Source organism: Sapajus apella, unplaced genomic scaffold (genome assembly GCF_009761245.1).
Source record: "Sapajus apella isolate SASKATOON/1434 unplaced genomic scaffold, GSC_monkey_1.0 scaffold1, whole genome shotgun sequence".
Classification (NCBI taxonomy): domain Eukaryota; kingdom Metazoa; phylum Chordata; class Mammalia; order Primates; family Cebidae; genus Sapajus; species Sapajus apella.
This window is the reverse complement of record NW_022436941.1, coordinates 84050195-84066351: the sequence shown is the minus strand read 5'-3', so window position 1 is coordinate 84066351 and position 16157 is coordinate 84050195. Positions and strand designations below refer to the sequence as shown.

The 16157-nt window shown below is 36.0% G+C and overlaps 1 protein-coding gene across 6 annotated transcripts in view; it reads right to left on the bottom strand.

The window, feature by feature from the left end:
- ARL15 (ADP ribosylation factor like GTPase 15) overlaps window positions 1–16157 on the bottom strand; it is a 418972-nt gene that overhangs the window by 258797 nt on the left and 144018 nt on the right. For 5 of the 6 annotated variants that reach the window (XM_032283753.1, XM_032283649.1, XM_032283959.1 and 2 more), the window contains one exon: window positions 10079–10138. The exons of the other annotated variant lie outside the window; for it this stretch is intronic. In XM_032283753.1, coding sequence (XP_032139644.1) covers window positions 10079–10138 — 60 coding nt within the window. The remainder of the gene's footprint in view (window positions 1–10078; window positions 10139–16157) is intronic. 6 annotated transcript variants of the gene reach the window in all.

Here is a 16157-nt window from a genome sequence, read left to right as displayed (position 1 = left end):
ACTGCCCTACCTCTCTGGGGCTAGCACCCACACTCAAGGATTTAGTTTGTGGGTAAACACAGCTGCTATCCACTACTTAACACAAGGAGAAAAGAAAAATAAAGGCACAGCTCCAAATGTGGAGCTCCAATTAATAACTCTGATGAGCCCTTTGATTAATAATCCTGATGAATTCCTCTTCTATTTCATGTTTCCATTGTCTGTACCTCAAGCTTTGTCTTGCTTTCCTTTCTTTGTTGAGGATTTAAATCTATTTTTGTTACAGATTTAATTTATTGTTTGTTTTCTTGCATTTTTGTCATGAAATAGAATTTGGGCTATGGAGGAAAAATAAAGACGTATATAAAAAAAGACATTTAAAAAACCAACTTCTAATTTTCAGTCGTGTATGTTGCTTAAATTTAAGGGTTTCACATACTTGTAATGACACTAATAATTAACTTTACATAAATTATTCGCATTATTGCTGCTCACAATGATACCTTAAATACCAGGGAATTTCAAGATTAAAATAATCAAGCATCTTCAGTAGAATCTTTCAACAATACTTTGGACTGCAAGAAATTAAAAACAACAAATTTAGATTCCTCAAAAGAATTCTACTCAGATCTGTTTTAATCAGCTTTGAAGGTGTCTGAGAATCCATATAGTCTGTTAAGTGATAAATAGCTGTAAGCATATTACCTCTTCAACAGTTGTCTAGTTGCCATTCCAATTATAGGAGTCAAGTAAAGTTTATTTTTTTCTGAGAACTTCCATAATCATTATGGCCAACATTACTCTCCCACCAAAGTATACAAAGAAACAGGCTCAGAGGATGGAGGGGGTGTGTGTGTGTGTGTGTGTGTGTGTGTGTTCACCCACATGGGCATGGCAGGGATTGCATCCTCAGGGCCTGGCATGGAGATTGAGTTGGTATTCATTAAATACTCACTGAAATGAATTAAATAACAATAACAAAACAACCTTTTTCTTGTGAAAAATCTAGCATTACTCTAGCATCTTGGGTCATAATTTGGCAAATTTCCCTCCAGCTTGAAACTGCTGATATTTTATACTACAGTACAGTGAATCCTTAAGATTATGGTTTGTTTTTCAATGATTCATAACTCTCCAATCTTGTTTCATCTGTCAACTAAACTTACTGTATCTCCGTGACTTTTGTCTCATCTGTCCCTTTTCTTAGACTCTTTTCCTCTATGAAGTCTCCTTTTTCCTTCCTACGGGATCCTAACTACATCTTATACTCAATCTTGTTATAGGACTGACCACACCAGACTATAATGCTTCTCAAAGAAAACATCAGAGTGATAGGAACTTTGTCAAGTATTTTTTTTATTTTATGTATATATCCTGCCACACAACATACACTCAAAAAGCTCTGAGGCATATCCAAATGTTTACTGTACAAAAATAAATAATTGAAGAAGCCAGGATTAAAGAAAAATAGAGTGAACAATGCCACATAATCTTGTACAGAGGTTAGAGGCAGGATGTACGATTTGTAGGGGCGCCAAAGCAAGATAGATACTATGACTTTTAAGATAAAAATAAACTGGTTATATTATACTTAAGCGAAAGAATTGTTATCAGCATCTTCGGCTGCTGGAAAAAAAAATAAGTAGCCTTGGAAAAGTTAAGTGTGCTTTGCCCAATGTTCCATGGCTTGTTTTGTTAGAGGAAAATACTGGTCTCTTGACTTCCAGTGCTGTTGCTGCAATACCACACTGAAACTAAATACACAATGAAAATTAGTTGCTATTATGGCAATCCCTAAGAGAAACAACAATACTTACTCCCTTGTGAGGGATAGGAAGTTAAACTAAGAACCCAACACAAATGTTCTGTTAGGCAGTTTAGTAGGCTTGGAAGATATGAAATGATCTGATTGACCTGAAGAGGAAAAAGTGGTGCAGCAGCAACCTTCAGAAGTATGTGAGATCCCCATTGCCGGGGGGGGGGGGGGTTCAAAAGGCCAGAAAAATCATTTCTAGAGCATTCTACATGTATATGGAGTCTTATAAAAAGTGAACCCTTAAGTGCTATACTAGACTATGACTGGGAAGACAAATTTTAAAAAATTTCCTAGGGCAATTCTCCAGAAGAAAACAAAAATAAAGGTCAGGTCTACTTAGCTAGTAACAGACTTCTGGGCCCCTAGAGTCATTTATTTGGCTCTGCTCACTGTTTGGCTCAGTTTTCCCTTAGCAAGTGTAAAAAACGCTTAAACATCACCACCCTGGGATGCTATTCAACCAATTCAGATAGCTGTAGCCTTTTAACTCACATCCAAGTGACTTGGCTTTATACCAATATCATTTCCCCTAGTAGAGCCTAAGCCTAAGTGAGAAAGTACACAGCTCAGGGAGCCAGGAGTTAACTGGCTGTTCCCATTCCAAAAAGGCCTGGTTCTTTTCCTTGATAAGGAAACAATACTATATCAAGAAGTTGTGGTCATTCGATATTACATATCATACTAGATCCATGACTATAAAAAGAGGATTAGTGGAAATACCACCACCTATTCTTAAAGCATCTCTCCAAGCAACTTTAGATAATTTAAAACTTTTCTATTCCAGCCCAATCCCTTGGGAAATAAATAGAGGTGATTTATTAAAACTTACATTTTACATATAAGAAAATAAAGAGAAATTCAATTGTGGAGAGTGGCAGAGGATCTTGAGGCTATCCTCTACTTGCTGAACCACACTTCTTCCTTATAATTATATAACAAATACAGAATATGTACATTTACTTGCATATAGCTGCCTGTAATTTACCTACAGTATGGTCAAAGGCATTCTATGGACATGGTCTTCCTTGAGCCCTTCCTCTGTGCTGTCAGTTTCCTTTGCCAGGGACATGGTTTCTCACCATTCCTCCCATGGACACCCATGTCTAGAAATGTCTAAAACACTTTTTGAATAGCAAGTTGCTTTCTCCTATACTAGCAAGAAATTTTTGCAACTCCACCTGTCCCTCAAAGCAATGTGGCCACAATAACGTCTGCAAGTCTGTCTGCCTATGTTGTTTCTTTTTTGGATACCCAACCAGTTTATTGGTTTATATTGTCTTTACGCCTCCTTGTCTCCTCTGGCTTTGCAGTGTGGTATGACTCTCAGAGCCAGTGATGACATGACATTCGTAAGTATTTAGCTCGAGCTTTAAAAAAATGAGAGACGGTAGTGTGGATATGCATGGGGATAATGCATAATAAACATGGGACTGTGGGAAGGCATAAGGTAAAAATTAAAGAGGTCTTCTTCCCTCTAAGACTTAATAAAATAAGACTCTGAAGAAAGAAAGCTTTATTTTGGTGAAAGACATCAAATGGTCTGTGTACCAAAGACAGAAGTTAAAAGAAACAGGCAGCAGTGCCCCCTGGGTTGCCTGTCAAGAAGTATGTCCTGTACAGTTTCTGAAGAAATTAAGAAATGCAAATAACCTGGGCAGATTAACAGCACCCGAAGATAACTAAGAGGATACAAACAAACAGCACCTTTCACTATGAGGAGGCGTATTCCTCCAGGCAAACAAAGAACCAGGACAGAGTCAACATCTGTTTCATATAACAGCTTGGCTGCTGACAGGAGAAACCTTAAAAAAATGGCTTAGCTGACAATCCACAAAAATCATTCAATCACTATTGCATGGGCCAAAGCAAATGAGTAAATGAACAGAACTTGCACTTTCTACATTACCTTCACTGCCTCCTAAAAAAAGGAAAAAGAAATGCTGTCTTTTCTTTACAGAAAGAAAATATGAAATGCAAACAAAAATCTTCATGAACTTTCCCCTTTTGATTGACAACAAGCAGCAATGAATACTGAATCACAAAAGACAGCTAGCTGCTTTTCAGCTTGTCTTTGCCTTTCTCAATGTCAAATGTGAAGACACTACTTCCAAAGAGAATACTGGGTAAGGATGGTGGCTGGGATGGGGCATGGGGAGACAATTCAGAGGTGACACATTAGAATATCAGAGGAAGAAAACCAGTCATTTGACAAACCCAACCTTGGTTCCAGAATTCAGTTACGAATTATGATGATGTCTGGGTCCTTATCAATAAACAACAAACCAAACATGTTAAGAACTAAAAATTTCCATCTCTGGATTCCATCAATTCACAAATACGATTTCAAAATCAAGAGACAAACATCCATGACTGATAGATATCTTTTTGTATATTTAAGTACTGGACATTTCTAAAATGCAACATTATCAGAGCTGTGACATCACTGCAGTGTGGACAACTGCTTTCAGCTCAGCTAAATGCCAGATGCTTCACTTAGTTTCGTAATGTGGTTAAAGTACATAAGCCAAATGCAAAATGAAAGCAATTAAGAGGCAACGATAGACAAAAGATATTTTTCAGGCGAAATGTGAAAACAGAAGGAAAGGTGGTGAGGCGGAGCATGACAAGATCATTTGATATTAACCCATGTAGAGTGCCAAAACTATGCTAGGCAGCTACACAGAGGCTCCAATGAGGGCCTTTTCCAGTTGCTTCTCAGTTTAAACAGGTGTAACACCTTGTTTAAGTGGAAGAGAGGCATGATCACAAAGAGGGAAAAAAAATCAATAAATGATTTGTGTTATTTCTGACTGTGGAAAAAGGCTTTATTGAAAGGTGTCCTTTTTTGCACAGAATTGAGAGATGGCAAAGTGAGAGTATGATCATTCTAAAAGTAAATCTTCCATACTGTTAGCTATAGACCAGGCAAACTCTCAGTGCTTGACCTGCATTTACTAATTCAGCCCTCACAAGGATTATATGACATAGGACCTATTATTATCTCACTTTACAGATAAGGGAACAGAGATACAAGAAGGTGGTAGACTTGCCTAGAAACATACAGAATGTCTGGGCTTTGAAACAAGTCACTAGAAGGGAGGAAAATAGATTAATCCATCTGTCCATTCAGGATCCTTATTAGGGATCTTCTACAATATCCAGAAAAATAAAATAATCTGAGCAAGACCAGCAGAGTAACTAATTAAAAATAAAAGAGAAGGGATTGAGATTAGCTTCACCAAAAACCTCCTGGCTCAAAGACTATATAGAAAAACAAAAAGTTTATGAAGTAACACTATAAAACGTCCTTCATAGGAATCAGAACTAATCCTCACCCTTGCTGGATGGTATTAGAAAACCCCTTCAGGTGTGAAAGGGATTAAATGGATATCTGCTCTAGGCCTACAGGAAGTAATAGTTGATTTTAACCAAAAAGAAGAAGTCAAGTATGCAAGAGCTTCCCCTAGGACCTCTTACCTGGTTTATGCAGGAATAGTGCTTGTTTTGACACTATAATCACCACAACTTTCTAGAACTGAGTCTGGCATGTAATACATGCTCAGTAAATATTTGCTGAATGAATGAATTAGAAAGAATAACTGAATATAAAAGTGAAATGTTTGTGGAAGGTTTTAGATAGTTTGGAAAGTAGAGGTAAGACTTTGATTCAGAAGGTAGTCTTGAAGAAGTCAAAGGAGGGAAGCAGGATTACAGAACCAGAACTCAGAACCATAACTGACCAAGAGTTTGACCTGAAAGATCTCTAAATAAGAGCATGTGAGAGAGATAATTAATGAGAAAAGCAACAGCAATAATTAGAGATTAAGTCCTACAAATGTTTTTGAGCAGAGAGCAAGGTGTCCATGTTTTGTCAAAATGGTGTTTTAGGGCTGGGCGCGGTGGCTCATGCCTGTAATCCCAGCACTTTGAGAGGCTGTGGAGGGCAGATGATTTGAAGTCAGGAGTTCAAGATCAGCCTGGCCAACATGATGAAGCCCCATCTCTATTAAAAACGCAAAAATTAGCCAGGTGTGGTAAGGCATGCCTGTAATCCCAGCTACTTGGGAGGTTGGGGCAGGAGAATTACTTGAACCCAGAAGGCAGAGGTTGCAGTGAGCCGAGACTGTGCCACTGCACTCCAGCCTGGGTGATGAAGCAAGACTCCATCTTAAAAAAAAAAAAAAAAAAAAAAAAAAGGTGTTTTACCAACACACTGTTAATGAAAAAAATACCAGACCAACGTGTGATGACTTTAAATTGTGCAAATAATAATGATACAAACATCAGCAAATAACATGTGGGAGCACTTCTCTTGTGCCAGGCCCTGGGTAAAGTGCTGTAGGTGTAGAGTGCACTGATTATGCACAAGAGCTCAGATTGATTCCCACCTCCTGCTTCAAGTGACTGTGGTCAAATCATCATGTCCAGTGTCGTCTTATCCGTGAGATAATAATAGCATCTACTCTCTAGGTATGAAGTGGCAAAGATTAAATGTGTAGGGGATAGAAAAGGGAATAAGGGTAAAATAGAAAAAGAAAACTTAGAGCTCCAATTTCACAAAAAGAGAAGCATAATCACTGCAACCCTGCGGGGTGTGACAGGTAGTTGAGAATAACGCATTCTTAATATAGTAAAACAGAAATGGCCCACCAAACCGCTGGGTTTGGCTCTCATGTCATAATTTACCTTGTACTTTTGCACTTACTTTTTTCCTCTTCATTCCATTATTTTCAAAAATTTCACTAATTTCCTATATCTCTTTTCGTGAATGTCTCCATCACTGAATGATGAGTTCCCTGAAGATGAGGGCTATGCCTTAGATCTTTCATTTTCTGCCCCTAGGACCATTCTAGACCCATAATCAACTGTGGTAAAATGATCAAGTGAACAGTAAGAAAACACCACATGAAAAGAAATGGATGTGAATAAGAATTATAAGAATTTTCAGGAAAAAGATTTGAAAACACTTTCACAAGTTGGTAAGAGGAAATAATTATTTATATAAGTAATATATATTCAACACAAATGTAATATAGTCACATGCAAACATTCAGTTTGTCATTAAGATCCCCCAAAAGTGACTTTCACAAAAATTAAATGTGTAGGGGATAGAAAAGGGAATAAGGGCAAAATAGAAAAAACTTAGAGCTCCAATTTCACAATGGAGTGTAACTCCATTACTCATTGTTACTTCACCCCATACCATTTCTTCTAAATAGATAATGAGCACAGGTGTATGTGCTTCCCTATTTTGAAGGAGTGAAAAATTTAACTTAAAGTTGGGAAAGAGAGTGAAGAAGAGCCTTGGAACTATCTGAAAAGGGGTAGAGGAATGACATTAGCAGGAAGAACAGGGGCCATGCTGTTCTCCTGAATTAACCCCAGGATAAGGCGGGGAGAACTACCTGGGCATTCCTCACTATCCTGCCTCTCAATCTCTCTCTTTACCATTTATCTTCCTTTTTTTTTTTTTTTTGAGATGGAGTCGCTCTGTCACCAGGCTGGAGTACAGTGGTGCTATCTTGGCTCACTGCAATCTCCACCTCCCAGGTTCAAGCAATACCCCTGCCTCAGCCTCCCGAGGAGCTAGGACTACAGGCACACACCACACCTGGCTAATTTTGTATTTTTCGTAGAGACAGGGTTTCTCCATGTTGGTCAGGCTGGTCTTGAACTCCCAACCTCAGGTGATCCACCCATCTCAGCCTCCCAAAATGCTGGGATTACAGTCGTGAGCCACTGCACCCGGCCAACCACCTATCTACTTGAGGTCCTCCCTTGAATTCAGAATTTTTCTCTGATTGACAATCTGACTGAACCTGTCTTCCAAGCAACCCTCCACTGGTGAATAAAAGCTTCATATCTTCACACACTGATCCTAAAACACTTAACTCTCTCCTCCCAGAAATTCTCAGTCAAGCAACTCCCTCTCAGACAAACTTGATTTCAGTCAGTCATAAGCCCCGCTAAATGCACATACTCCTTATATTGGGATGATCTCCTTCGTACCTAGGATATACTTTAATTCCTAGGGAAGCTACACTTTATACCAGTTAGCCTAGGTTTTCATGTGTTCCTGGTTGAGACATAACCTAGTAGTCTAGTCTCAAAAAATATTTGAGGAAATGACTTAGTGAATGAACTATCAAGAAGTCAGCTCCCTTCAGTGCATGCCCCTGAGCATGTGACACAGGATACACAATTGAATTTTACTCAGAAAGTTTCCTTTTCCTTCAGACACTCTGTCAACTGGAAACAGAGCTATTTAAGTTGAGGAGGTAAAAGAATCTATACTGAGACTAGAAATTTGCTCTTCAATACTAATGGATGCCAAAAGCTTATGGATCACTAGCCTAGAACGAAAGTTCTACTCTGATCCCTGAGGCTCTGCCTTTTACCTGCATCGCTCAACCTCATTACGGAACAGATACCAACTAAAACATTACCACCAAAACGTATGGTATCCCCTCCATTGGAATTTCCATTTCAGCAATTGTCAGGGCACAGATCTTTCAGCAAAATTAAACCATACTTGAGAACAGACCTATTCCCACCTTACATACCTCTAATCCTCTAACTTGATCTTTTATTGTACTGAATTTTGATGGCACAGAGCCAAGCTTATAAATTTCTTGGTGTTCACTTTTTAAAAACTGTACAGTTTTTATTTACTGTTTGTTTAATCCAAGTAAACATCATATATAATTAATGCCTATTAACCAATAGTTTCTTATACCTGGAGGTGTTTGATAAAAGTTTTGTGTCCAACCTAAAATACTTAGTAACAACCATATCCAAAACCTATATAATTCTCAAACCATACATTTTGATTCCATGGACTTTTACAATGTGTTCTCTGATTTTTAAATATCCATAAGTAATATTATTGTCACCAAGGAATAAATAATCACCAGAAGCCGCAAAGCAGAAAAGCTCTTTTATAAATCAGGGATCTGGAAATTTTAAAAAGGAGGAAGATTATTTTGCTTCATTTGAATGTTCTGCCACATGTATTTCTTTTTTAAATTAAATTAAATTAAACTAATTTCTAGAAGTTAATTTATCAATAGTTTCTGAGCAACCATTGTATTTTAAGGTTTTAAGCATATGGCATGGTTAATATGCCATACATTTATTTTTCTTAAAAGTACAATTATAATTTAAAATATTCACCCTAACAGAACACAGTCTTCTAAAAACTTTGCATAAAAAATTATGACAAGAACATTCATGTTTTATAATTTTGGAGTCAAAATGACAAAACCAAGTGTCTTAAAGAAAAATCGGAATTTATCAATCATGGTTATTTTATCTATTAATGCTATAAAAGCTAAAAGTGGATATGAAACTGACTGACAGAAGCAAAACTGTCCTACACATAGCAAACTGAAAACAGACACCTGAAAAGATCGGCCAATACTTTATTAGATAAAAATAAGAAGGTACCAAACACGATTAAAATGGCGTAAAGTTGGTGTTACAATTTCATCAAGCTAAAAATAGGTCACAGTTAGAATGACCTTAAGGAAGAATAAACAAAACAAAACAGGGTAAGGTCAATATCACAAAGGGATTAAAGACATGGAAGATAACGTTCTCCTAAGTCATTAAATTCACCGATATCATACGGCACTCCAGAGCACTTACTATTTCCATGTGCCATTTGAGAATTTAGTGGGTTCACTGAATTGACTGATTTCTTTGTTAATCTGTTTACATGGGTTAAGACCCTGACTAACATAAAACACAACGAAAAAATGCCAGGCAGAGAGTGTAATGAAAGGCTGAGTGATGTGTGGTTTGGGGTACAGCCTATCCGATAAATGTGCTTGGCCAGCAAAGAACCCATTGGCAAAGATTTATTATCGGAACAAATATATTCTAAAAAGACCTAACACAATAAATAAAACCTGCAGTATAAACACAAACTACTCTAAAATACAAATCTTTTCCCTGTATAGTTGATATTTTAATGATATTAAAATTCTCTTATGTTTTATTCAAGAATTTTTTAACATGTAAAACCAATGAGTATACAGCATAAATTGCCAATAATAGTCTAAGTCTTTGATTCATTTTAAAAACCCAAAGTTTACGTTATTTAGAAATCTTCAACATTTTAAAAACATATACATAGAGAAGGAAATGTTTCTAAGAAATACATTATGAAGATAAAAATGAACCACCTACTAGAATAAATTATCATTATGTTTGAATTATATATATTATTATGAAATTAATAAAAGTTAAGGGCAGACATAGAAATGATTTGAAATAGTATACCTCCAAGTTCTTTTACATTCAAGATGGCATTCTGGAATGGCACTGCTTTAATACTAAAACCTAAAATTAGAAAACAAAAACATAAAAAAAGAATTAGCAACTTAACTTTTAAATTAAAATACTCAGGATGCTCAAATCTTCTCTTTTAGGCTGGTTAAGATTTACTTTTCATAGCTGATATTTATACTAGAAACACATAATTTTCAAGGTAAACTGATAACTCAATATTATCGTCTACCATTATCAAAACAAAATATAGCAATATGTAACACTATCCCCTTTACTTCAAAATATTGCCTTATTCTTTAATATGTAATGTCATTCTGCAATTTTTATCAGATGTAAAAAAGATATTTGAAAGTATAGAGAAATTTTGAAGAAAATATTAAATCTATGAGGACCTCTGCATCTAACTTTAATTAACTTTAATTCTTAAAGTTAATGTCTTATAATTCTTTCTCACATATAACTCAGCAACCCTAGAAATTAAGTTTCTTAAATTAAAACCGTTTCATATTACAATTACACAGAATTTATGTTAGCGTCTTCTTTAAGGATATGGTTAATATACCATATATCTATTTTTCTTAAAAGTACAATCATAGTTATCCACTTATACACAGGAAATCATTTTATAATATATGTAATACAAGATTTGTATTATAAGAATATATCCAGAGTATATAGTTCTATGATTAATGATATATTTATGACTTAATTATTACAATTCAAGACAATAAATTCGACTGTGACATATGCAAGTGTGCATATACCCATTCTCTCTCTCTCTCACACACACACACACACACACACACACACACACACACACACATATATGCATGCATAGATATATACACTGATTCTTTCTGAAAGGATCCACAAGAAACCAGAACTAATAATGACTCTCAGGAAACTGGGATCTGGAAAATTTAAATAGGAGGAAGATTCTTTTGTTCCATTTGAATGTTTTGCCGTGTACTTATATTTCTTTTTGAATTAAAAGCCCTACAAATTTCTAAAAGTTAATTTATTAGTCCTTTTGAGCAACCATTCTATTTAAGGTTTTAGGTATTATTTAATATGTATAATTTTAAGATGAAAAACAATTTCTTTTTCAAGAACTTATCAACAGAGTAAAGACATGATTATGAGTCTTTCATCTGAGGTAAGTTATGAAAAAATGTATAGAGTATTATATGGATAAAAACAATTCTTTTACATGGCTTTGTTTTGCTTTATAAAGAAGGAAATCATTACATACCTTCTTAGTCCAGCTTATTTTTTGCACTTCTTTGCTGCATGTTATCCCAGTACTTTATACATTACCTTCGACCTAAAGCAGTAGGTAGTATATAACATTTGAAGAACTGACTTTGGAGTCAGACAGAACTAGGTTGAAATTCTAGCTCTGTCATTTATTAGCTCTGTGAATGTGGGCAACCTGCTAGCCTTGGCTTTCTCATCTGTGAAATAGGGATGATAATATTTACTTCATAGGGTTGTTATAAGGATGAGCTAATGTATGTGTTGTGTTGTGTTTATCACAGTGCCTGGTGTACCATAAACATACAATATATGACTGAGGGCATTATGTTTCAATTCATGCTTTTTCACTGATGATTTAATCGTTAGGTATACATATTTTCTGCCTGCCTGAATATCATTACAAACCCAGTTCTGGGTGCTCACTTATTAACCTAAGTACTTAGTTGGAGATGTACAAGTTACCACTAAATGAAAAGTACTTTTGTTGGAGTAATGGAGGTGTCAATAGGTGAAGTTTGCTGCACATAAAACACAGTAAATGTTCATTGGGCCCTCTAACAATCTTCTAAAGCATACCCCTTCCTTTGTGGGCTTAATCCAGATTGATACAGTCAGCACAGCATTATGGTTAATGGTGCGTGAAGTCACTGAATCTTAGTAAATGAGCAGGAGGAAAGAGGAGGCAGTCCCATGTGGCTGAAATACTGGCATGTACCTGAGCCTGCAGGAAAGCCTCTCCAGGTGTCTGGCCTCTGGGAAATGAAGGAAAGTCAGTGCCAATCATAATATTCCTACTGGCACAGAAATTTGCCTGCAGGAGAGTTGGATGCTTGAATTTTCTACCTACCTCACATGGGTGTTATATGGATTAAAAGGCAATGATTGTGAAATCCTGAAAATGAAAAGCTCTCTGCAAATATTAAGCAGTCTATTAGTGGTTATGCTCAGGAAATTCAAGTTTAGATTTTCTAGAGAAGTAGGACAGGCACAGGCCTCAACTTTGAAAAGGAAACGGTTATGGAGCATATCACCAATGTTCAATCTACTTTTATTCGTAAAAGCTGACAATATGCAGGCTCTCAAAGGGAAGTAATATCCTTCCAGAAATTGCCACACCTATATGCAAAATACAACTATGAAATTTATTAACCCAACAAGCAGATTACATCACCGTTAATGTCTTTAAATTCTTGCAGTGTCTTCATAATAAATTGACTACCAAACGTCTTCAAAAGTTCGCGCTAAGCAAAGTTACCTAGCAATTTTATTTATAGGCATATAAATGTCACGACAAAAGACTCATAAATGTTCTCTCCCCAGATAAAACTCATGTGGCTAGATTTATACTGCAAAGGTAAACACAGTCATCCATGTTGCTGTCTCCATATTATTTTTATAGTATAGCTTCAGTCATTAATGTTTAAAAGACAAAGTCTAGATAGACTGATTAGTCCAGAAAATAAAGAAATGTACTATTTACAGAAGAGAATTTTTTTTCTATTTTAGTCATTCTAAACATTTGAAAGGATTAAATGGAACCAAAAATCAAAAGTCATACTTTCAGTTCACCAGGACAATCAAGAAGGGAAACTATTAGCCTACATTTTATTCCTTTACATCAGGTTTCAGGAGGTCAAGGGGGAGAATTAATATAATATTTAGGAGGGATACCAAAGGTCAAACCATTAAAATATCTTTCTCAAAGGGTTGCTTTGAGGAATAAAGCTACCAGACAGCATGGGCTCTAGAGAAAGAAAGTCTGGGTTCAAATTCTTGCTCTCCCATTTATTCAGGGAAGGTTTCTCCGATATCCTCAAACTAGACTAATTTTTCTGCGTCCATGTTCTTCCAGTATTCACTACTCCTGTTACATGATTTTCACAGTTGTAACTACATATCAGTTAATTTGTTTTATATTCATTCTCTGGCTAGACTGCAAGGAACCATAATGAAGAAACAACCTACAGTGTATTCTGTACATCAGTGCTTGGCACACAATAGGATCTCTATATGATAAGTATTAATATCTATTTCCTAATTTAGCTGCTATAACAATTCTAAAGTTAATGTCAGTAGTACAATGCAAGAAGAAAGTGACGCTTACAGTATTAAGTGCTTTGCAAAAAGTACTAAGTACTATATTCAAAACTTGAAACCAGGTCTCATCACATGAGCCCTCACTGTAGTGCCCCCTCCATATGCCAACAAACTTGAGAGATTCACACCACTTTGTCCAGTTTTGAGCCTAAATACTGATGAAGTCAACTGGCCAAATACACATGTGCCTAATTAACCCACTAATTTACTGTCCCCCCTGTTTATCAATCACCTAACACAAGAAACTCAAGAGTTTTCAGGTCTATATAACATTGCTTTCTTATTAATGAAATAAAAATAATAGCATGAGTTTAGAATGTACATTTTATAGAAACAGTTAATAAAATCCGAAACTTAGGTGGGGAGGGAAATGTTCAACTGACTCATCCGTGACAGTATAACTACACTCCTGCTTCTTCAAACAGAAAGCGTCCTCTGATGTTATCTTCAGGGTATCAGCGTGCTAACATGACAAGGGACTATCCTAGGAGTCTGAGCCACAGCTCTTAGACTTACCAGCCATATTTTTGTCTTGCCTTGGGTTTGAATTCCTCATCTGCAAAATGAGGACTAAATTAGCTCTTTGAGATTTCCTCTAAAATTAGGATTCCATTATTTATATTAAACAAGGAGAAGAAAATAAAAGTAACCACTGAGTCAGTCATCAATAGCTTGTAGTATTTGGCAGAAGGCCTCACGGGTACGTCTCCCCAGGCTCCATTCAAACAATTTGATGCCTAAAGCCTAAGATACGCAGTCATTTTTTCCTGGCCTATCTAAGCTACATTAGTAAGACTGAAACCTCCCCTAAGATTTAACCCCACAAATTTTTAATAAATATATGACTTAGTAACTCTTTGGGGAAATAATTGTTTGTATAGCCTTTCAGTCTTTGTTTTGCAATCCTTAAATCCAACAAAACCTGTGAGACAAGAAAGATGAATGTGAAGTTTTTCATGCACTGAAAGAATTCCTGGAATTGTAACAAAATTAGTTTTGGGAGGAAGGTTAGTCTATTTTTATTCACTGTGTGGAACACACAAGTATTTTACTTGGACTTACAGACTTAGCCCTCCTCCCCTTCCCTCAAGTCTGAGTGCACACACACAGATACTTGCGTACTTCTTAAATTCCTGGGTCACTCTAAGAACTGCTGAAGGGAAAGACATTCCACAGATCTGGTGGCTTTGACCTGGACCAAGGGCATGATTTATGCCACAGCAGTTTTGTGATATTTGGACAACAGACTAGCGAAATTCTTCTAACTATGATTTCAACATCATAAAAGGAAATTTAATCTACTGGCATTTATAAAACACAATCCTTTAAAAGATATCAACATCTGACTTTCTAACTTGTTTCTCCTGTTGACAGTTTAACACATATGAAGCTAATACTGAAGGTATTTAAATGTCTTCTTCAAATTTCATGAACATTTTCAATCTTTTTCAAATATGGTATATATCCCTAGAAGATGTTTTCAACCTTTTTCAATGCAAAGTATTCCGTTTTCTCTAGGTTATTCTTCACGGAGCATCAAAATTTTATTCTAGGCCTTTAGATTCCATTCCTCTACTTTAAAAAATAGTGAACATTTAGGTAATCTACAGTTTAACAACCCCTCTTATCAACAAATTCCTCATACATACACAGTAAAGGAATTCAGTCTGGATAGAGTTCACTTTTATTTCTAGACCAAGGTGCAAATTACTCAGTTTTTCTCTCCTCACCAACAGGTCCTGCTCTCTGGAGGATTTCTTGGCTCTTTGAGTTTGACAATTTAAGTATCTTTTTAAAACTATGTCAGAGGTGAAAAATTGCTGAAGTTAACAATCCAATAAAGTTTGAATTCTCTTTCTGAAGAAAAGGCAGACATTCTCGCCTTGCTGAAATTAAACGAACATATCTTTCTCATATGTTTTCATTTTAAGAAACCAATTGTCAAGGTAGATTCTCTTTTCAAATGTTCAAGACTCTTCAACAAATATTTCATTTTTAATTGGCTTTACGTTTTCAAAACGTTATAAAATAGAGAAATAATTTAAAAGAATAAAGTTTTACCCATAATTTGATCACATCAATAAAGTTGTTATTTTTACAGTTTTTCTCTAGTTTTTTGTTTGTTTGTTTGTTTGTTTTGTTTTTGAGACAGAGTCTTGTTCTGTCACCAGGTGCCAGGCTGGAGTGCAGTGGCGCAATCTCGGTTCAGTGCAATCTCCGCCTCCTGGGTTCAAGCAATTCTTCTGCCTCAGCCTCCCTAGTAGCTGGGACTACAGGTGCACACCACCACGCCCAGCTAATTTTTGTATTTTTTAGTAGAGACGGGGTTTCACCATGTTGGCCAGGATGGTCTCGATCTCTTGACCTTGTGATCCACCCCCCTTGGCCTCCCAAAGTGCTGGGATTGTATACAGGCGTAAGCAGCCGAGCCCGGCTTCTCTAGTTTTTTTATTCAAATGCATAATTTTCTTATTCAAATGCAGTTTTCCATAGTTTAATTTCAAAAATAAATGTAAACCTAATTTTTAATTTTTAAATAGAAGACTGTATATATTCTTCCAATCTATAATCATTTTGCTCAAGGTACCATAATGTAATTAACACACTTCCTTGTTGTATGGCATTTAAACTACCTTAAAGTTGTAGTTACGATACAAAATGTTGCAAGGAATTGCTTTATGCCTATAGTTTCCCTTAAGTTACTTACTTAAAATAA